The following is a 23,291-nucleotide window of genomic DNA, read 5'->3' on the forward strand; positions in this document are numbered from 1 at the left end:
GTGACGTGTGCGCGGCTTGGCGCGGCGCGGGCGCTGCTGTGGCTGATCTGCAGCTCTGATCATCTCGGATTGGGAGTCGCTGCGAAATCCGCTGAAAACATGTCCGACGACGAACAGCAGGAGCAGACCATCGCCGAGGACTTGGTGGTGACCAAGTATAAGATGGGCGGCGACATTGCCAACCGTAAGTTTGTCAGTTTTGGGCGAAAGTGAGTTTAGTCGGTGACCTGATGGTGAGGCAGGTCCGGTAACGGCCTTCTTCTCTCACGCTGGTCCCGCTAACAGTTCGCCATGTGCTGACAGCCGCGCGCAGCTCTGCAACGTGGGAAAGTAAAGAGGGCGACCTGCGGTCCGCGTGCTGGAAAGCTAACAACTAGATCCTCTTTGTGTGCCATGACTGCTCTGATTCACTGACACTGTCCCGCAGAGAGCGCGACTGACTGATCTGCGGTGAAGTCAATATCTGTAGCTAACACAACGTTAGCTAACGTAGCTAGCTGGCTAGCCCGTGTAACTCCCCGTGTGTGTTCCCATGTAGCGATGCTAGCTAGCTAGCTAGCTTATCTAACCCTGGCAGGATTACACGATGCTTATAGGTGCGCGGACTGTAGAGACTTGTAGTGTTGGCAGTGTTAGCTAACTAGTTGAGTTCTTTTCTTGAATGGCTTTGAAAAGTCTGTCTTAATGATTAGGCGAGGCTGTGTATTCTCAGCGCTCGATATTCAGCTGAGAGGGTCTGGCTGCTGTGGGTCGCCGGCTCACGTTACGGCTGTCACTGCCCACGCATCCAACGGGCAGTTGGCTAACGGAGCTAACATCAATGCATGCTAGCGTTAGACTGACTGACAGTATCGCAGGCTGTATTAACTTCATTCTGTGCAAAATGATGCCCTCAGAGCTCACAGCTGAAAGGCTGCTAAGTTAGGTCAGTCAGTGGGGAACAGACTGCTGACGGAGCGTTTAACGTTGTCTGTGGTGACCAGCTGGCTGACCAGTATCTCTGACCCGGGCGTTGTGTTAGGATCACCGAGCCTTTTTAACCTTTGTTGTCTGCTGCGCTTTTCCCTGACATGTAAAGCAACAGCATCGTCTCCATTATCAGTGCACAACCTGCTGGTACTGACACTGCAGCAGGTGCCTCTCCTCTCTTAAAACGTTCCCACCACAGAGGTGGATAGAGTAGCCAGAACCCTTACTAACGAACAGGTAGGTTAAAAGTATTGTTAAGTCAATGGAAAAATGACACTGTAAAAGGACCTCTCCAAAAAAAAAGACTGAGTAAAAAGTACTGGAATAAAAAGTACAAAAGTACCAAGTCAAAGTTAAGTACTGAACAAGAGACGGGACGGAAGTGACAGAAGACACTAGGGCTGTGTGTGAAACTCAAGGTCTTGCTTTGCTGCCTGTACTGTCTCATAAGTCAGTGCTTTAGACGGCAGTACTGTGTCAAAGCTGGACTTTTTTTTTTTTTTTTTTTCTCAGTGCATTGACATGGACACACAGGATTATGTGTACGGCAGAAATGGATACATCTACACCGCCTTCAAAAAATGTCCCGACAGAGGAACCTCAGCAGGGACTATTTAATACTGATCATAGCCTGGGACATGACTGGGTGCCTTGCTGCCTCAGAGCTCTGTCTAAATAGGCAGGATTTATGTTTCAGACACAGTCAATGGCAAAGTGTATCTTCATCGTGATAAGATACATAACTGTGCATCATAATGCGATTTTCTAGGCATATTGTGGATATCGTCAGTACTTGGAAAAACAGCATGTTTAATTACAAAGACCTTGGGTGTAAAATGGTATGTTAAAGGGCCCGTATTTTAAAAAGCTGAATTGTCCCTCATTTTCTTGAAATGAAAGTATGTGATGTAGTATGTAAAGTGTGTTAAAATTGCAAAACAGTCCATATATGGAAAATGTGCTGCAAAATTTAGTTTCTTTGTCACGGAAACCAATGCATTTGTATATTTGTGTGTGTGTACGTATGTATTATATAATATAATATAATATAATATGCCTATTCAGCCTACAGCAGTTTAGCTCCACCCATTCATGCTGAAGTTACAAGAAGTGTTTCAGCCTGGACTGTCTAGAAAGAGGCATAATTAGGGGTGGGTGATATGGTACCAATACAGCATCATGATACTTACATTTTCACAGTATTCATCACAATATTTAGTTTTTCTGAGGTTTGATGAGTTGGAATGGACAAATAGAACCAGTACTCTCATATTTAGAAAATACAGTTGAAAAACCTAGAAGCATGAATGATTTTTTTTTTTTTGTATAACTTTTCAAATACTGTGATACACTAAGTCAAAATTAAAATGACTAATTTAGTCTTATTAGTGAAACATGCTGTTGGCAAGTGTTGACAAGTACTAGAAATACTGATGTTGATGTTGATTCACGATTTGATCAGAAAAACATGTTGTGATGTAATTTATCACAATAACGATAAATATTGCCAAGCCAAAGACGCAATACAGGGCAGCCACTCAGAGCAGATCTCATATACATAGATCAGTCTTAAAGAGACAGCAAAATAAACAGCCTGTTTAAATCTAAGGGATAAAGAGAGGTTGAAAAACGGTCATGTAAAAATGAATTGGGGCTTGAACCTCAAGAGAAAAATATAATGCAGCGTTTTTCATGGTATTTTTAAATGTGGCTCTGAGGACTTTTTTTGTCTGTTCAAACTTATCAGATACACTATATTTTCAAAAGTATTTGCGTGCCTTCACACGCATATGAAATTGAGTGAGATTGTGTTCCTAATCCATAGGGTTTAATATGATGTCGGCCCACCCTTTGTAGATATAACAGTTTCAGCTCTTCTGGGAAGGCTTTCCACAAGGTTTAGGAGCGTTCATGGGAATTTTTGACCATTCTTCCAGAAGCACATTTGTGAGGTCAAACACTGATGTTGGATGAGAAGGCCTGGCTTGCAGACTCCGCTCTAATCCTCATCCCATAGGTGTTCAGTCGGGTTATAGTCAGGACTCTGCAGGCCAGTCAAGTTCTTCCACACCAAACTCACTCATCCATGTCTTTATGGATCTTGCTTTGTGCACAGGTGTGCAGTCATGTTGGAACAGAAAGTGGCCATCCCCAAACTGTACCCACAAAGTTGGGAGCATGGAATTGTCCAGAATCTCTTGGTCTGCTAAAGCACTAAGAGTTCCTTTCACGGGAACTAAGGGGCCGAGTCCAACTCCTGAAAAACCAGCCCACACCATAATCCCCCCTTCACCAAACTTTACACTTGACACAATGCAGTCAAACAAGTACTGTTCTCCTGGCAACCACCAAACCCAGCCAGAGAAGCATGATGCGTCACTCCAGAGAACACATCTCCACTGCTCTAGAGTTCAGTGGCGGTGCTTTACATCACTTTACACCATTTGATGCTTTGCATTGTGCTTGGTGATGTAAGGCTTGGATGCAGCTGCTCGACCCTGGAAACTCATTCCATGAAGCTCTCTACGCTGTTCTTGAGCTAATCTGAAGGCCACATGAATTTTGGAGGTCTGTAGTGATTGACTCTGCAGAAAGTTGGCGACCTCTGCGCACTATTAGCATCCACTGACCCCACTCTGTCATTTTACTTGGCCTACCACTTGGTGGCCAAGTTGCTGTCGTTCCCAATCGTTTCCACTTTGTTATAATACCAGTTGACTGTGGAATATTTAGTAGCGAGAAAATTTTATGACTGGACTTGTTACACAGGTGGCATCCTATCACAGTACCACGCTGGAATTTACTGAGCTCCTGAGAGCGACCCATTCTTTCACAAATGTCTGTAGAAGCAGTCTGCATGCCTAGGTGCATGGGTTTATACACCTGTGGCCATGGAAGTGATTGGAACACCTGAATTCAATGATTTGGATGGGTGAGTGAATACTTTTGGCAACATAGTGTATCAGCTTAGGCGATGCAGACACCTGTCTGTGGCACGTTTATCCTCATTAAGGGAATATAGCTTTTTCAGCCAAGTTAGAGCCTTATGATACCTGATGTAATGTCTTTTTCTCCAATGTTTGTATGTATTCTGCTTATTGGCTCATTATTTTCTGTCAAACACTAATCCCTAATCTTTTCTGCACCTGTTTCTCTCTCAGAGGCACTGAGGTTGGTCATCGATGCGGCCAAGCCAGGTGTGTCTGTCCTTAGCCTGTGTGAGAAAGGCGATGCTTATATTATGACAGAAACTGGCAAGGTTTTCAAGAAGGAAAAGGACATGAAGAAAGGTAAGCTGGAGGAACAGATGATCTCATTGAATTCTAGGTTACGTGTATGAAAAATATTAATGTGAGAATTGATGCTTTTCTTTGATACATGTGGCTGATGTCATTGTGTATCTTATGATGTGTGTGATAACCGGCATGGATGGAGTGATAGACTGAGATGTTTTGTTAGTATTTTCAGAAAGCATTTAGAAGAAATGACATGATATATAGAAAACACATTCTGTAGCATAGCAGTGAGGTCCAAAAATCTGGGGAGGGGGGGTGAATTTTTTATTTATTTTTTTTAAAACAAAGAAAAGTTATGATAAGTAAAATGAAGAAATATTTAAGATTCTAAGATTTAAGATTTGTAGGTCATTAAAATTAAAGCAAATTTGTGACTGTGTTAAGGCCTTCTCCCTTCCATTGAAGCATGTGCAGAGTAATGGAAAAACATGGCATATAAAGAATCCGGAATGGATGCTTTTTCATTAGTGGTCTCAGACCTTCGGATGCCACTGTATTTGCATCTCTTTCTGTTTCTCACTCTTACTCAGGCACTTTTTACATAAGCACTTGTGTTGAGGACTGGTGGTTGTCTTTCTTTCAGGCATTGCGTTCCCCACCTGCGTGTCAGTCAATAACTGTGTATGCCACTTCTCTCCTTTGAAGAGCGACCCTGACTACACACTTAAAGATGGAGACTTGGTCAAAATGTAGGCAACTCCTACCCTGTCCAGTTCCCAGCCTGTTTCCAGTCTTCTTTCCACCCTGCATTTTCCCCTTCTCTCCCTCCCCTTACTCTCACTCTTGTGTCTTGTGTGCACTGTTTGTCTCACCTCTGTGTGTATAAATACTTTTATCCTTTCTTATTGTCTCGTCCTTCTTGTTTTTCCCCATCTGTGGTTTTTACTGCAGCTTTTTATGTTATCTGTATATTGGCAAAGTTTAAACATTTGGTATGTGTTATCTGTAAGATTGACTGTAAATAGTAAGGAATGTTTTAATTTGAGTGAGTTAGTCTGTTAATCATCCATGAACTGTTGTTCGTTATTGTAGTAGTTTGGTGGTATTATGAGGGTGGGGGTGGGGATAGCCATTTTCTTTTGTCTCTGTGTGCAAAATGAATAATAGAGCAATGTGTGCTACATGGATTGGGGAACTTCAACAACATTTTGTTGTTGTTTTTATCTCCACTCTTATCCTTTTTTTCTGTACAGTGATCTTGGAGTACATGTTGATGGCTTTATCGCCAACGTGGCCCACAGCTTTGTTATTGGGACTAGTAAGGTGTGTGTCTTCATGATGATTATGTCAACAACTATTATTGTTGTTGTTGTTGTTAGTGTTAATAGTAGGAGCTACAGCTTTTAAAGACACATTACAAAAAAGACACATTTTCCAAAAGCTGCTTTATGAATTAACATAATACTTATGCAAGTTGATATCTTCTCAGGAAGCACCTGTGACGGGCAGGAAAGCCGATGTTATCAAAGCCGCCTATTTGTGTGCAGAGGCAGCGCTGCGTCTTGTAAAACCTGGCAACCAAGTGAGTACAAGCTGTTTAGTCAAAACTGGCAACCATAAAGAATTTTTCAACTCTGGGTTAAAGGTTAACGCTGCTGTGTTTAGGTGATCCTGTATTTGCAAATAAAGTTGGCAAGATGACGAGTTGAAGATGAAGTGAAGTCATCTTTGTGTACAGAGGGTGGAGCTGTACTTAATTTGCTTCAAATTGTTTCTCTTTGCTCCAGAACACACAGGTGACAGAGGCATGGAACAAGATCGCTCATTCGTTCAAATGCAATCCGATTGAGGGTGAGGTATTTGTTTGTTTGTCTTTATCAGATTGATTGTACAATATAATAAAACTTCCCACACCAAAGAAGCACCCATGTATGAGAATCAGTACAGTCATAAACAGAAAGGTCACATCAAATGTTTTGTTGATTTGTGGAAATACGTTATCACATGAAACTAATTTAAATATAGCGTTTGTTCTGCATGTCTGGGTGCACAGTTCATTTATTGTTTAATATATTGCAAAACGCAACATGGCCTGTGCAAACGTTTTTTGTTTTATTTTTGTAAGCAAGTAAACATTAATTGTGCATTAAAATAGGCAGGAATGTGTTTACTCTAGAAGATGTAGTATTTTCACTTATTTTATTTGACATGCACTTTGACCAGGGGAGCCCAACCTTTTGCATATCACTGCTCTCAGAACAAAACCTCATATCTCAGTTTTTGTCATTTGTTTTGTTTTTTGGCATGATTTGAAAATACCTGTTGTCCTTTACATATTTTGTAAAGAGGGGAGGGGAGGAGTCTGTTTCCACTGAATTACATTAAAAGTAAAGTGTTTTTTCCTCTCTCCTGTAAAGTTAGAGAAATGAGGTTTTGTTCAGACAGCAGCAATATGTATATTCAGTTTGACGACGCTAATTGAAAATGTTCACACGCAGGTTATGGGATGCTTTCATGTAAGCGTTTTAGAGGCACAAGCCAGTATATCCATGAAGGTTGCTTGAATTTTTAATGAGAATTTGAGGCTGCGAAATCCTAGTACTGGATGAAGGACAGTTCTGTTGCCTCATTTCTTTTTTGTGTTTTTTTTTTTTTTTTTTTTTGTACCCCCCTGCCCCCACAAACTTAACTGGTGTCCTTCTGTAGGTATGTTGTCGCATCAGTTGAAGCAGCATGTCATTGATGGAGAGAAAACCATCATCCAAAACCCTACAGACCAGCAAAAGTAAGAAACCAGCCTTCATGGTTATGTACTATATCCAGAGGCAAAAAAACTTCACAAGAACAGTACCACTTCCGTATTCACTCCAAATGAAAACCGTTAGATAATAGATGGTTTCATGTAGTCATAAGTCAAGGCGACTGAGCTTGTAGCCTTATCAGTTCATCAGATGCCAGATGCACTTTTATATACAAAAAATTGTCTCTGTTCACAGGAAGGACCATGAGAAAGCAGAGTTTGAAGTCCATGAGGTGTATGCTGTGGATGTACTGATTAGTACAGGAGAAGGGAAGGTAATTAATAATACACGTACTCTACCTTTTTCCACGTGAGACCATGTTCTAAAGCTTGACCTTATACTTGAAATCTGTTAGGGTTTCTCCATTCACTTTTCAACTAGGCCTAACCTGTGTCCAGAAGACCCAAAGACAACTAAGCTTTAATGTAGTTAATAAGAGAACCTACCTAAAAGAAGTATTTCTGTTTGTGTCAGGCAAGAGATGGAGGCCAGAGGACTACAATCTACAAGCGGGACCCCAGTAAACAATATGGACTGAAGATGAAGACCTCCAGAATTTTCTTCAGCGAGGTTGAAAGACGCTTTGACGCGATGCCTTTCACTCTCAGGTAGTAAAAACTGTTCTGTGCCCCTTCAGTCTGTGCTTTGACTGAAAGATGCTGTATTGCTTTCACTTTAAACTGGAGCATATCTCATGTAAGATCAAGCAGGGTAAAACATTTTGGGGAATTAAAAGTATCTGTCTGTCTTTCAGGGCGTTTGAAGATGAAGGTAAGGCTCGTCTGGGAGTGGTTGAGTGTGCCAAACATGAGCTGCTGCAGCCCTTCAGCGTACTCAATGAGAAGGAGGGTGAGGATGTGTATTTCTCTGTTTTTCTTTCTTTATCATTGTTCTCATTTTTTTTCTTTATGAAGACATTACCAGAATAATGAACTCGTCATCTGTTTTCTCATTTCTTTCTCTTTAGGAGAGTTTGTGGCTCAGTTTAAGTTCACAGTGCTGCTGATGGCCAATGGGCCTTTGAGAATCACCAGTGGGCCTTTTGAGCCAGAACTCTACAAATCTGAGCATGACGTTCAGGATCCTGAGCTGAAGGTATAGAATGTCCACAGCATGCACTGAAGCCTGTAGAATAGGGTTGAAATTAGCACTAATGATGATGTAAATTAGGCCATATAGTCATTATAGCAGTGATCCTAATGTTCCTTATTTTGCAGATTCTATATACTTTTCAAGCTGTACATTTTAGTCATGTTGCCCAGCCTTAGTTGAAATGTTTTGAGACATACTTAGCATAGTAACAAGACATTGTTATCTAATGATTTTAATGAAAGTCCTCTAAAGTGTGGTTTTAAATGGTTTTATGTGGAGGTTTGGCCACCCCTAGTCCCACAGTTTTCTTGCATTTCAAAGTGAATATAAGTAAATTACATCTGCAGAGAACATGCATGTGGACATTTTAATGACCAGCTATTGTACTGAATTTAACGTATTGGAGAGAAACACTTTTGCCCTGTTCAAAAGTTGACATTATATATATTTAATGTTTTTTTTGTTGTTGTTGTTATTGTTGTTTTTTTTGTTTTTTTTAAACCCATGTGTGTTAAACTTGGCAAGTAAGTAGAAATTGCACTAAAAGTTGCAGAACAGTGTCAGATTTAAGTGTGATATCTGTAGAGGGTGTGTTAACTTGTTTTCACTTAGAAAATGAACAAAACGTGTAATTTGACTGGGGGTGTTCAAACTTTTTATTCTATGTAGTATCTTATGTCTTATGATACCTGACAGAAAAGTTATTATTTATTGGTGCATTTTACAATACAATTTGCTACGTAACAGAACCCAGACTTGGTGCAACACAAGCAAAATATTTGGTATCTGTTCCTTCTTTTTTTGTTAATTGTACTTTCTGTTACAGTCTCTGATACAGAGCTCAGCAAGTCGTAAAGCACAGAAAAAGAAGAAAAAGAAGGTGAGGTATTTACTCCTTGGCGAACAGAAATGAATGAATGAATGTGTGATGTATTATGTGTAATCCTGCATGTTTTCCAGTGTAATACAAACTCTTTTTAATTTTTGTCTTTTGTCTTTATTTTAGGCTTCCAAGACTGCAGAAAATGCTACAGGGCAGCCAGTAGAGAATGAAGTTGCTGCCGAATAGATAACCCATACCCCTAAACAACATACTCACTCACCTATACACATACACAAATGCATAACATCTAGTACAAACTTCAGTTTGTCTTGCCCCACTCTTAACCTCTTGCCCATTGAACACTGACAAAGAGTCACACTCAGAACATGGGTAGTGTCCTTTGGAACAACATTAATTTAAATTTGGACTAAAGTGACTTTGTACTGATTTTTCATATAAATCTCTTTGCTCTTACCTTTTTAAATCACTTTAGATTGAAAACTGGAACACCATACCTTTTCAAAATGAAACATTAAAAAAAAAAAAGAAACACAGTCATTTTGTAGTTGCAGTTTCCACCATATCAATGATTGCTCTAATAAACAAATGTTTTGGCCTAATATCTGAATCAAAATTGCTAAATCATGGAGTGAGGACTCAGAAATCTTTTGTCATTCCTCAGGGTTGGAATGTTGTGATTTCTAAGCGGAACCTCCCACTGTTAAGGACTGGTCGATCTTTGTATTTTGGATCTGGAACCTTTCCATGGAAGACTGGAGTGCTTTCTGGGGCATTAGAATCAGAATTCTCTATACGAGATTCTTACTTACTCCATACTAGATAATTCTTAAATGGAACCTATGAGAAGTTTTGGGAACTGTTTCCCTTGTTAACTGCCATCCCTGTCTTCTCTCAAGCCTGGCTGAGCTTTAAACCAGAGGGCAGCTTTGTCTGATTTCATTTCTCCTCTCATCCTCTTTTCATTGATTTTTCAAAAAAAAAAAAAGAAGAAAGGGTTTGTTGCTTATCTCATACAAAGTTTGTATTGGATCAGGAAACTAGTCCCAGTTCAGTTTAAAACTTGACTCACATGCTCTAAGTAACATGTTGAAGCCCATGTGAAGTTTAGTTTCACATAAGGTAGATTAGGTCCAAATCACTGCCAAGCCACTTTCCCAGGCCTGTTTTTATTCCATGTACATTCACCAGATGCCCTTAAGCTAATGAATTCTAAAAATATGAATCATGTTTAAATCGCAAGTTCTATTGGATTTTCAAACTCAGTATGAAGGAGATTTTTGTCTGAAACTAGTCTTCCTGTCAAATTTTAGGTAAGATCAGTTGTCAGTTTTTCTCCAAACTGAGGGACGTCTGGGCTTCAGAGCTGCTTTCAGTAGAAGTGCTGATTTAGCATCTGTTTCTGTGAGGAAGGTCATCATAAAGAGAAGAGGAATCTAAAGTCTAATGATCCTAGATCCGTAGACTTCCTCTGACATTCAAGCTTTATGAACGGGTTGTGCCGACCTTACATGTGACTTGGATATTTGATATGAAAATGGAAAAACAGAATGTGACTTTTAACTCCTTGCTTGAGTAATAAGCTAAAGGACTCCTGACAGGCTTGTTCAGAATGACTTTCCTACAGTCTTTGGCCAGTTTTCTTCAGCAAGGGCCTAGGGGAAGTGTCTGGGCTCTGATTTAGAATTTGACTGATGTATGAACCTAGCAGGATTATAATGGGCGAATAAGGTGGCATGTGATGTGGCTGTGGTGAGGGGAGTCTGGTTTAGCCTGTCTTTTGTTCCATCCCCACACCCTTATCTCAGGCAATGCCTAAAGGCCTGATGTGGTGTGCCTGAGACTGACACAACCTTGTTTTTGTAGGAAAAACCAGCATATGGGACTATTTTACAACTAATGAAATAAAATGAAACTTTGAATATTTTTTTCTTTAATTCTGCCTCATCATTTGAAATGCCTTCATCGTTGTAGGACCTACACAGATAATTATCACATGTCCTAGATCGTTTACTGACAGTACAAGATTTGTGTATAAGAAATGCATCAGGAAAGAATTACTGATAAAACAAGGAGCACAATAGTTTGATCAGTTGTACTCTGCAAATTCAAATTTATAACCTTTTTTACATTCTTTTAGTTGTACATTTTAAGCTTTGTAAAACATTTCAATGAAAAAAATATTGAATTTAATTTTTTAAAATGTGGGTGCATTTTTAAGACTTTCTCCATCAGTATGATTCTTTTAATAAAAAACAAGTTTGCTTAGTAACAAATGTCACTGACTTCAGTGTTACAACCAGACTTAATGTCACAAAAAGAAAGGCTTACACTGCGTCCAAAATAATGAACTACCAATACTATACATGCGAATCACAGCTGCTATAGTCAGGAAAGTGTGGTGGTAACCATTTTGACATACTATCATTGTCAGTATTTCTTACCACAGAAAACAGGCATACATGTCAAACTAGAACACAGCCATTCGCAGAGCGCCCATTGATGCAGTGTGTACAGTGTGTCTGTATGTGGATTAGGACGCAGCCTTCGTTTGGTATGATTTGCAAAACACCGTCACTTCCTTCTCACGGCGCTCCTCCGGTGTGTGTCCATCTCTGAGCTCCGAGACGGAGAGGGTGTTTAGCGGAGTGTGTGAGGGGCAGGTTAGGGAACCGAAACAGAAGACCATCCCCCGAGGACAGTGTGTATGGAACATGGAGTGTGTGAGTATCGCTGGCTAAATACAGTTCATAAGTAAAATAAGTAAAGTCACTTTACAGGTTGGCGAACCTAGCAGAGCTGCCAGACTGCGCTGCCGGGTTTAGCTTAGCGTAGTTTAGCTTAATGAATAACGTTAAGTTTCATCCCGCACTGCGTGCTTCTAACTCACAAACCAGCACAGCGGCGACAAAAAGGCCAATTAGACGATTTTCAGCAGTTTTTCAAACAGTCTTAACGTTTTCACACCCATTGCGAGTTACAGCATTTCTTAGCCAGGGAGCTAGTTAATGTTAGCTTACAGTGAAACCTAGCTGTAAATAATAAATAATAGCTTGTTAGCTAACTTAGCTGGTGGCTTGCTACTGTCTTCACTAGGTTCGAGTATTTGACCAGTAAACTCACCAAGCTAGTTAATTAACACGGGATAACCAGCGCTGACACGTTTGTCCGGCGGTGCAGTGTGATATATCTGGCTAGTTGTTGCTAACTATTTCTATTTGGTAATGCTAGCTAGCACGGATCAAACGTACATCTGTAGGTTACAACACACTTTTCCCAAAACGGAGTTGGATATTTGTGCTGTTCTGAAAAATATGGCATGTAATTTGACTACCAAAGCAAGAGGCAAAGGGCGGCTCTTGTTTCAGACTGTTTCCTGAAAGATCCACTTCTGTTGTTTGAGCGTTTTCTTGGCAGACTGCAGGTTTGCTCTGTACACTTTGGAGTTCATGTTCCCCTCACCGAGCACAAGCCCCCCCGACACCACTGTAAGAAAAACAGACCCAGACAGACGAGTCCACCTCCGTGCTTTACAGTAGCCTTTCCCAGACTTCAGGCTTCCTCCGCCAGCAGTTTCTAGTGTTTTTCTCTCAAGCCAGTATAGAAATACTACTTCGGGGCCACTGTATGAATGGTTTTTAGTGCTTTACGGTATTGCTAAAATTATCATTGTCATCATACTTTCTGAATATTTACACAATTTACAGTGATAGTTAATGAACGCATGCTTCACGTATACTAGTCCTCTTATGTTAAAATCATGTCTTACAAGCCTGACCCTGCTTGTTTTGATTGGACTGTTCTGCTTTAATTTCTTAAAATGACACCAGAGGAAGTTTCACATAGTATTGTAAACGTTAACAAGGCAAAAAATATGTTTCCAGCATATCATCACTGTCCAGAAAAAGAAAACAAACAAGTTTCTTTTTTTGTTGTTTTTAATTTGTTGACATAATTTGAGGAAATCAACTGACCTTACATTGTCTGAAAACTTAATGATGATTGGACCGATATACATGATCTAAAATTTTTGCTTATATTAGCTTACATTAAATGTAAAGAACGCTTTTGCTCTTTTCTGTAAAGTTGCCATTTTGTAGATACTTGTTTCCTTCAAACACAGACTTCTTTCTTCTTCTTCTTTCGGCTGCTCCCTTTAGGGGTCGCCACAGTGGATCATCTGCAATATTTAATTATTATTAATTAATATTAATTAATTATGTGTCAAAGTATGTTTGTATCACAGATATAGGTGGTATATTAATACAGTACCTGTCTATGAAAATGTTATTGTATGTGACTTAAATGCAGTTTATCTGTTTCTTTGTTCTAACCACAAAGATTTGTGACTTCTAAGTACTGGTCCAGGTAGTTAGTGCTTGTGTGTTGTGTCTCTTCAGTGCCAGTGTTTCCTAAATATTAATAAGCACCATAACGCTGCGTTTGATGAACATGATATGTGTTCAAGTGTGTATGAGTGTAGCCTGTTGACTTAACTAAACACACAGTCTTGTCCAAGCTGATCGTGTTTCATGTGATTGAATTGTTCACACAGAACTCTATGCTGTGTTTCTATCAGTAATAAGAATTCTTCTAGTTCCTGCTTTGTGTCACAGCCTTTGCTGTTCGTGCTCTTTCTGTTTAAATGTAGGATTGCTGTTTTTTTCAGACTAAGTAAATATGAATAAAAGCAGTCAAATGGCCGTATTAAAAGTAGTATGGGCAGAGTTTTGTATATCCTCTGAAAATCTGTTGAGTGGCAATACATATTGCTGTGGCTGAAATATTAGGTTGTACGTTTCCAAAATGTTTCGGTTCAGCCCTTAAGATACTGCATAAAAGTTTTGAGGTGCAGGCTGGCTGGCCCACCAAAACCCCTTATTTAACTAATATTTAATGGAGAAGGAAAAGACTGGATCCAGCTTGAAGGAGCTAAAAATAACTGGCATGCTGGGAACTCTCTGAAATGGATGGTTTATGGGATCTGATAGAACAGGACTGGTGAACTCTGGTCCTGGATGACAGATTCCTGTGCAATTTAGTGCTTATCCTGTTCAAACATTTGCTTCAATTCTTCAGTTAATTGCTAGGTTTATTTGGTGTGTTAGAGTCAGGAATTCAGCAAACTGTATAGGACTCTTATTTAGAGGGACAGGTAGACAGACAGTCCAAAAATGTGTTTAATGTCAACAAAAGCGTTTTGAGTGTTTGCTTATCTCCTGTATGTATCTAAGACTTGTGTTTCTGTTTTTTGTCCAGGTTCCTGCTGTTCTTGATGATTTGGAAGGTAAAAAGGAGACACACGTAGAGGGTAAGAAGCTGAATAATGAACTGTAATCACAAATGAATAAAGATCCTGTCATAACAGTGCAGTAATTAGGTTGTGTCAGATGGTTAAAGTCAACCTTCAATCAAAATTGATCTTTTTTACCTTTGTTAGTTCATGTCCCTGATCATATTAAGCATGATTCATAATTTAAAAGAAATTTTTGTTTTTCCATAATCTTCCATCAAAATGTTCACTTTTGCCCACCTCCAAAAACATCCTGATTTTTGATCGTCATGTAAAAAAAACTAACCAGAGGTATCACATTTCACCTTCAACTTCTACCAACCCCCATCAATCTTCAATTGCTATGCTCAGTGTTTCACTTTGAAATAGTATGGTAAGAGGTTCAGTGAAATATTTACCTTTTGATGCTCTTTTTAATTTAATGTTGATTAATCCTTTATCTAATCTTTAATTTTGGTGAATCTAGATCCTGAACACAATGTGTATACACGCTTTATGAAGGCACATCGCTGTTATGACCTGGTGCCGACCAGCTCCAAACTGGTGGTGTTTGACACGTCTCTGCAGGTAAAAAGACTGCTGGAGTACTATAAAAGAAAAACAAAAGTGAATACAGCCTGTTAGGTGCAGTAATTCTATCTGTTGGGAAAGTTATTGGTAAAAATGTAGATGTTTTCGTATGATGAGTGTATCTGAGTGAGAGAAAAACATTGTCTTTCTTGTGTGAATCTGTTGACTCCTCTCCTTCACCAGGTGAAAAAGGCGTTCTTTGCTCTCGTCTCCAATGGAGTGAGGGCTGCTCCTCTCTGGGACAGCAAGAAGCAGTGCTTTGTGGGTAAGTGAGTTTTTGTGTTCTATTGTCTTTGTATCAGGGATACACAGACCATGAATTTTTATGATAATTGTAATTTCATTCCAGCCTAATTGTTTTTTTGGGGCAATTTCATTAGTCTTTTACATTAATTTATTAGCCTTTTACACTGCTTAGTCAGGAGACAAAAGAGATGTTAAAATATGGTGTCTGTGCAGTGCTGTGAGCCCTGTAAAGATTTAAAAAAAAAATTGAAGTCTGAAGTGTCAGGTTGGATTTCGCCTGAGTTTTTCAAACCATGTCGTATGTCTTTACTTATTAATGTCATGCACAGGCTCTGGCTTCTTACTTGATACTGTGAGTCATGCATAATCATGTTACAGCATTTTGGTACAGGTGTAGCAGAATTCAATACAGTGCAAATGCACTTACTTTGCTTATGTTATAATAATAATAATAAAAAAAAAATCAAAAACCCAAATAATAAATACATTCCGCTTTTTGCTTAGTTCTCATGATAGGGATTTTAAGCATCAACAGCTGATGCGAGGTCTACAGGTACTGGAAATATATTTGCATTAATGCCTTAGCCACAGAAACCAAAGTCACTAAGCAGTGACCTTACCACAACAGTGAAATGAATTACCTATTTTGTTAAGGGGAAAAAACAGATTAAATTAACCAATGTCTTTGAAAAATTTGCTCTGAATTCATTGAAGAAATAGTATTATAATCTAATGTAAATATAATTATACAGCAAACTAGGGGAAAAGCATGAAATTAAGTTATTGAAACCTCAAGGTTATAGAACTGCTATATCATTGCTCTTTCTGCCACTGTAGCTGTCCCTGCTGGTATCATTGCTTGAAGTTTGCAACATGTAACTTTTCTTTTCTTTTGACACAACTTCTAAACACTGTCATTTTTATAGGTATGTTAACCATAACAGACTTTATCAACATTCTCCATCGCTACTACAAGTCACCTCTGGTGAGTACCTGTGTATTTTGTCATCTACTAGCAACAACAGGAATAGATACCTGTAACTTGTCTGTGTAATGCATTTGCATTTTACATCCATTAAAATGAATGCTATATGTAAATTTTGTCATTTTGAATGTGGTGTAAATATTTGCATAAATTTAATCACTACATTGTGTAGCACAGATAGGATCAAGGGCAAAGTGAAGGTTTAAATGATTCCCTTAATATCTGTCTTAGGTCCAGATATATGAGCTAGAAGAACACAAAATAGAGACGTGGAGAGGTGAGAAATAATGTACAATATTATAAACGTCTGTGTGTAGTCACTGCTGTGTGTAATGTTAATTCATATTTTGTCATCTGTTCCTGGGTAGAGGTCTACTTGCAAGACTCCTTCAAACCTCTTGTTAGCATATCACCTAATGCCAGGTAATGTTTTGCATGTCTAAGTAGGATTTCAGATTATGGATTATATATGTGTGAGTACTCTGGAGTGACATTTAGAATAGGACTCACTTATCATATTACTCTTCTCTCTCCCCACTAGTCTGTATGATGCTGTATCTTCTCTGCTAAAGAACAAGATCCACAGGCTGCCGGTGATTGACCCTCTAACAGGGAATACACTCTACATCCTTACTCACAAGAGGATCCTCAAGTTCCTCAAACTCTTTGTAAGTACAGGGATCAGTGAGTGTTCTCCACACCCAGGTGTTAGTTCTGTACAATGGAGCAGAGGAGGCTTTGGGAACCATAGCACTCAATTCTGAAATATTTATTCTCGCTTCTGCCTAGTGGAGGCAGACGTGAGATGTGCAGCTTCTTGTCAGGGTACTTTTGGTTACATGGCAAGATTCATTATCAGATGTTTTTAAGGCAAAATCATGAAGTTTTATGCAATGTTAGGGCTAGTTGATTTGTTTAAATGATGTAGAAAATAAATATCAGAAAAATTGAGATACAGGATTTTTTGTGAGGTACAGTATATAATGTTTAAGATATTGATATTTTTGTAATAGCTCAGGGATCTCTAAATTATATCCTTTGAAATAACTGTCTTTCATATTTTTTTATTCTATTATGTATTCTACACAGCCATTTCAAAGTTTAGCTGTTACACTTGCCTATTTGAACTCTGTACCACCCATTTTGAAGACAATTTACAAATAAATTATAAATAGACATTTTAATTCAGCACAGCTTCATGATTTATAACAGCAGGTAAAGTTCAAAATCTTGTGTGTTTATCCAAATGCTTTGAACTCATTTTTAATCTCTATTCTGCTTCTTTCAGATTTCTGAGATGCCCAAACCAGCGTTTCTTTCACAAACTCTGGAGGAGCTCAAAATTGGAACATTTGAAAACATTGCCATGGTCCATTCTGACACCCCCCTCTACACTGCACTGGGGATCTTTGTGGACCACAGAGTCTCTGCACTGCCTGTGGTTGATGATAAAGGTGAGCATGAAAAGCTGGTGTGAAACTTGAGAATTAGTTTCAGTACAGAGATGTGTAGATTGCACCGACAGTCATTTACATCATCATGTTATTTCTTGGCTGTTAATCTTTGTTTCTCTGTTTTCTTTCCACTCCCCTCCCTCTCCCTTTTACACATAGGAAGAGTGGTCGACATCTACTCCAAGTTTGACGTAATAGTAGGTTTCTCAACTCTGTGTGCGTGTGCAGTGTAGTTGTCAGTGAGGGCTTGGTGAGGTGGTTTTTTTTTTTTTTTTTTGTTTTTTTTTTTGGTGCGTCTGTGTGGTAACAGTGCTGAGTCAATGTAGGCTACTGGTGTCTGTTTGCAGCCTCTGGCTTCAATATTGATCAGTCAGAGAATGTTCATCAGCCACAATTAAAGTCTGTGTGTCCACATAATTATTTTAACTATTTCTCTCTTACTCTGTTACACTGCTAGAACTTGGCTGCAGAGAAAACGTATAATAATCTGGACATTACTGTGACCAAGGCCCTTCAGCATCGCTCTCAATACTTTGAGGGTGTTCTCACCTGCCAAGCTCATGAAACTCTGGAGGCCATCATCAACAGATTGGTGGAGGCAGAGGTGAGGCAGCACTTTGGTTGTTTGTTTGTTTGTTTGTTTTCTCCAATTTTTCCATGCTCGCAACACAATGATGTATTGAAGTGTATTTTAGTAGTTAGTAGTAGTGTAGTACTTAAATGGTTCACAAAAAGCAGTTGCCTTGCTCTCATTCAAAATGTTTAGATTTTTTTTTTGGCTGATTTTTTTTTTAACATCACTGTGTGGGCTAAATTTTGTTAGGCAACATAAATAACATGTATTTGCTCTTTCATAATCCGAATTAGTATTCTAAATTCCTAAAAAAAAAAATAAAAAATTGGGGGTTACATTTTTAAGTAACATGAGGACAAATTGGTACATTGGAAGTAAGAGGTAACTGGCTATTTAGCACAATGTCGTGTGCATAGTTATACCTTTTAGTTTGACATTAAACTTTTTAGGTTAATCTAATTAAGCTACATTATGGACAAAATCACTTGTCACTCAATAATAGCCATTACATTAAAGACTTTACATTAACTTGCTTCCAACCATTTTAACACTTGCTTCTTAACTCAATTTTTTTAAATAGAGTAACCAAACCAGACAGCTTCATGAAGCTTTATTTTTGCAGCTACTCTAGCTTCTTGCTCCTCTGACAAATTAGGTGAGCATAGCAGGTAATGCAAAACATCCCTTGTTCTTCATCATAGCTCTCCCGGACATATTTATCTTTCCAAGTGGGAATAGAGTTTTGTAACTTCTTAGATTCAGTGCTTCATTTTGCGTTATGAGCTTTCATATCTTGTGGAGGTTGCAAAATCATTCTGACTGATGCGCTTAGCTTCTGCCGCTGAAGTGAAGTTTATTGATCTTCTGTACTTATTCTCTGTTTATGCTGGTGCCTCAGAATTCTTCTTCACACTAGGGCTGAACAATTAATTGGTTTTATATTGAGATCACAATTTTAAAGACTAAAGTTTCCAAATCACAGGAACTGCCATTTTAATTATATCCTATGTTATTTAACAATGTTTTAGCAAGTTTTAAGCAGGGTTGGCAAAATACATTCAGCGTTCAAGCCTCAAGCAAGATTTTTTTTCATACATTTACAGCATTTAGCAGACACTCTTAACGACTTACAACAAGTGCTTTGTCTATCTAGAGAAAGTATTTTTGCTGGTTACCAATAGGTTAGAGAGAGAATTTCTAGAAGCAGTTGCAACTACATTTGTAAACACTGTCAGAAAAATCAGTTAGAAATGTTCCCATTCCCTTTCAGCCCTGTTCTACGCATACACTGTATATGTTGAAATAATAATTCTAAATGTGTTCACTTTTCTTAGAACACATTGTTATGTATTGTAAAATAATTCGTTATCCTTTTCTGTTGTTTTTACATGATTTTACGAGTAATTTCATGGTCCACTTGTCTGGCACAAACTTTTATTTGTCCCAGACAAGTGTTGATGTTGAGCCCTGAATTTAGTATAGCTGTAGCAGCACAATTACACTTACCTGACTCATTTCATTTATGCAATGCAACACAGATTGGCCAGAATCAGTGTACTAAATTGGCTTATTCTCAGTTGCATGTTTTGAAGAAGGAACTGATCTATTCCGATCTTGGTTTATTCCAATCATACATCCCTAAAACAGCATATAACCATAAATTATAAACCTTTTGAGTAGCCTCAGCTAAACTGAATTTAACAATGCACAACCACTTTGTTCACTTAGCCAACAGTAACTGACCTTTTTATCTGTCTCTTATGCTCTTTCAGGTCCATAGATTAGTGATAGTAGATGATCATGAAGTGGTGAAGGGCATCGTTTCTCTCTCAGATATCCTGCAAGCACTAGTGCTTACCAATGGAGACAATGGTAAGACCTTTTTAAAAATACTAGTGTTTTAATAGTGTATAATGGTTACTCATTATCTCCATGCTGTTATAAAAGTTTTGGTATTTGTCATCAGGTCAGTTTTGTCTTCTACAGTATTGGCTTTGATTAATTTCTACCCAAATGTTATTTGGCACATTGAGGAAGAAATTACTGAAGAGTTAAGATTGCAGTACTCTTGAAAACACTTCTCTTCATAAGACCTCATCTGTTCATACAGGGACTGCTTAATAAAGCACATTGCTCCTTCAACCCGGGAAACGAGAAGAAGAAGAGAGAGGAGAAGACGAGGAGCATGAGAAGAATTGTGGCTGGTGAAAAATTGGCAACTTAACAAGCTGGCAAATCAACAAGGCAGTTGATTTGCCCGTTTTCAACGGCCAAACGGGGGAAAAATGAATCAGCAAGGAGTCATCAAATCATGCACTTCTAAATCTCCAGTAAGCCTGTGCTTTTAGGGAGCAATGAAATGTAGACCATTTTTGATATTTAAGATTTGATGTGCCCTTTTCCTTGTGAGTGGAACAGAAGCTGATCCAGAAGAAAAGATAAGCTCATCATCTCTTCTCTCTTTCTTCCTCTTGCACTGAGGGGAGAACAAATATGAAGGAGAATTCAGCAATACAAACACAGGCAATAGGGAAAGAAGGGGCACAACTGTAGTCACAGCAAAGCACACACCAAAATCTTGAACCCACAAACCTGAAGCAGCTATAGGCCCCACTCAGTGCTGCAGCTTCTGAAGACTGAACCAAGTATTTATCTTCATGCGTTCTCCAATAGTGTAGCTGAGGAAGTGGCAAGTGATGAAAGGGGATACCAGTATAATCAATTCCATCCATAGACAATCCATTTCACTTTTATTTCAATGGCTGTCTAAACATATTACGACACATGGATGAAGTTATGTAAATGGGCATTTCGTTCAGTGCGTCTTGTGAAGACTATTTATGGTCCCCCTCCATTATTCCCAGAATGCGGGCTTTTGTTGTGCAGGATGTAAAGAACGGTAAGCATTTGTTTAGGTGTTCTTGAGAGGATAGGTTTAGTTAAAGTATGTTAAAAATATCTAATGTACTCCCACTCCCAGGGTCATAATGTCACACTCACTACAAAACTTTTTATCTCCAAAATAGCAACTTTGCAAGAGAAGGAGATGAAGTTAACATACATACAGATTTTAATCCTAGTTCAATTTGGACCATTTCTATCGGTCCATCATCTGTCATGCAGAGTTCTCACAATGTAAAGGGCAGCTGATGTCTTCAAATAAGCAAAAAAGAATACAGAAAAAAATGGAGATGGGGTTTTGCTATGACAATGATGATCCCGTCAGATCCCTCAGAGTCAGAGTACTGTTCTAGAATCACTTTTCACCTTTCTTAGCCTAATTATTTGAATCAGATTAGCACTCTTTGCTCAGATGTTTGAGGTACATGAACCCTGGGAAATACTCTTTTGTAAGCTGGTCAGTGGTAGTTTTGGTAAAATGATCTTCCTGCATTTCAATATCAGCCACTCTTTGCTTCTGAGAAAGGGGACCCATAAAGCAATCACTACACATGAACTCCTGTTTGCTCTGAAAACTGAACTGCACTAAAACAGAACTACTCTTCATGCCCTCACAATGTGAAGTTAAAGTACAGATATTACTGTTTTAGTATGGTTTAACATTGTGTTAAACAGAATATATAAATGTAATCATGAGTTATTGGTTCTTACTAATATTATTGGCAACACATATCATTTCTCTTTAGTTTCCCTTAATGATTTTGACCGTATGAAACATAATGGCTTGGATTTTGTAGTCGATCATGACGTTGTACAGTATATTTAAAAGAGTTTAGAATGGAACAAGTGTGAGTTACAGCTTAGTATCATTCTATGATCCATGTAATTCCATTGTCATTGTTGGACAGGGGTGGGAAAATACTTAAGTGATTGTATCTTTACTTAAGTACTAAAGTATTATTTTGTGACGTATGCACTCTACTCGAGTATGATTGACACTTGTAGATCAAGAGAGATTTTTCAAATCCAGTCACATTTATATGAATGTGAGGATGTTTCCCAAAACCATGGTAATTCGCCTTTGTGCAAAGACCCCTACAGTCTGCTAGTCACTCACTAGGCCCGCTAGGCCTCACTGGTTTTGGTTATGTAGTGCGTGATCAGCTTGTGGTCAGTGTTAAAGGCACTTTAATGGAAGTCCTGCCTTCTGATTCCACCTGTTAAAACATTAACATTTATATACTGAATATTAACTGCTGATAAGTCAAATATATTTTTAGCTTCTTACTTACGCTTTCAATGAAGATTTTTTTTCTAGTACCCGTACATTCACTCAAGTTCAGTTTTTCCACCCCATTGTTGGATGTGTGCAGAGCCATCAGACACTCAAGGATGTTTGATTTAACATGTATGTCCATATACTAGACAACGTTTATGGGACTGCACCCATAATTGTAGGAAGTGCAAGGGAGGAATTTTTTTTTTCCACTGGCAGGTTGAAAATTCCCTCAAGACCCTCAAAATAAGAAGAAAACAGGTAATAAGAACACCATTTAGATTGATACAGAGGGCTTTTAAGGACCCCTGTCTTCGATATTAAATTACTTCTTGAGCTAAGTTGATGGATCTACATAGCAAGACCTGGAAACGGGCAGGTTTTCCTTCGCTAGCCATGGGAACAGGCGTTGAAGGCCATTTCAACCACCATATTATCTTCTCTGTGTTTTTATTCATTTTATTCTTCCTTTAATTAATCAAATATGTATACAAATATTTGTAAATACTTCCAAAACATTTTATATTCCTTATGTTTATAAATTAATGCATGAGCAAAATAAATGTTTTGTTTATCTTAAAATTGTTGATTTGTTGTGCTGAGTTACAAATCCTGCAGTGCCTGGAAATACTTTAAAGTGGTTATTGCAAATATGTCTCTGCAAGTGGAAGTAAACCAATACCTACTTTAATACTTGGGGTTTAAAATCACAGGTCTAAAAAGCAATCATTCTAATTTTGAAATGTATTATTATATTAAGGTGTTATAATGTAGCGGAAAGTCAGGAGTCATGTCACGTGTTGATCACTGCTCTGTGTTGCGCCTCGTTCAAAAAGCAGCCCGGCCTAAAACAGTCACAATCCTATAGCCGTGCTATAGCCTTAACAGGTGAATTTACACTGTATTGCCAAAAGTATTCGGTCGTCTGCCTTTACACGCATATGAACTTGAGTGACATCCCGTTATTAATCCATAGGGTTTAATATGATATTGGCCCACCCTTTGCAGCTGTAACAGCTTTAACTCTTCTGGGAAGGTTTTCCACAAGGTTTA

At 38.6% G+C, this 23,291-nt stretch overlaps 2 protein-coding genes across 2 annotated transcripts; both read left to right on the top strand.

The window, feature by feature from the left end:
* Positions 1-10: 10 nt before the first annotated feature.
* pa2g4a (proliferation-associated 2G4, a) lies at positions 11-10,876 on the top strand. The gene is made up of 13 exons (XM_017697871.2): positions 11-184; positions 4,131-4,259; positions 4,849-4,954; positions 5,459-5,528; positions 5,695-5,787; positions 5,993-6,056; positions 6,912-6,990; positions 7,202-7,280; positions 7,481-7,614; positions 7,761-7,855; positions 7,974-8,101; positions 8,925-8,978; positions 9,105-10,876. Exons 1-13 carry the CDS (start codon positions 100-102, stop codon positions 9,165-9,167), a joined length of 1,179 nt encoding a protein of 392 aa, XP_017553360.1. The 5' UTR covers positions 11-99; the 3' UTR covers positions 9,168-10,876.
* A 633-nt stretch (positions 10,877-11,509) lies between these two features.
* On the top strand, positions 11,510-22,485 carry prkag1 (protein kinase, AMP-activated, gamma 1 non-catalytic subunit). The gene is made up of 13 exons (XM_017697872.2): positions 11,510-11,662; positions 14,199-14,250; positions 14,699-14,799; positions 14,986-15,067; positions 15,975-16,033; positions 16,265-16,310; positions 16,402-16,456; positions 16,575-16,701; positions 17,322-17,487; positions 17,647-17,684; positions 17,945-18,091; positions 19,834-19,933; positions 20,172-22,485. The coding sequence occupies exons 1-13, from the start codon at positions 11,654-11,656 to the stop codon at positions 20,180-20,182; spliced, it is 993 nt and encodes a 330-aa protein (XP_017553361.1). The 5' UTR covers positions 11,510-11,653; the 3' UTR covers positions 20,183-22,485.
* The last annotated feature ends 806 nt before the right edge of the window (positions 22,486-23,291 follow it).

The sequence above is a fragment of the Pygocentrus nattereri genome, chromosome 26, assembly GCF_015220715.1.
Source record: "Pygocentrus nattereri isolate fPygNat1 chromosome 26, fPygNat1.pri, whole genome shotgun sequence".
Classification (NCBI taxonomy): domain Eukaryota; kingdom Metazoa; phylum Chordata; class Actinopteri; order Characiformes; family Serrasalmidae; genus Pygocentrus; species Pygocentrus nattereri.

Bases quoted from the DNA above. Each gene is read 5' to 3' on its own strand.
- pa2g4a (XM_017697871.2), top strand. From the start codon at position 100: ATGTCCGACGACGAACAGCAGGAGCAGACCATCGCCGAGGACTTGGTG. The intron at 5,788-5,992 runs GTGAGTACAAGC...TCTTTGCTCCAG, and splicing joins TTGTAAAACCTGGCAACCAA to AACACACAGGTGACAGAGGC. The intron at 8,979-9,104 runs GTGAGGTATTTA...TCTTTATTTTAG, and splicing joins AGAAAAAGAAGAAAAAGAAG to GCTTCCAAGACTGCAGAAAA.
- prkag1 (XM_017697872.2), top strand. The intron at 16,034-16,264 runs GTGAGTACCTGT...TATCTGTCTTAG, and splicing joins GCTACTACAAGTCACCTCTG to GTCCAGATATATGAGCTAGA. The intron at 18,092-19,833 runs GTGAGGCAGCAC...ATGCTCTTTCAG, and splicing joins ACAGATTGGTGGAGGCAGAG to GTCCATAGATTAGTGATAGT.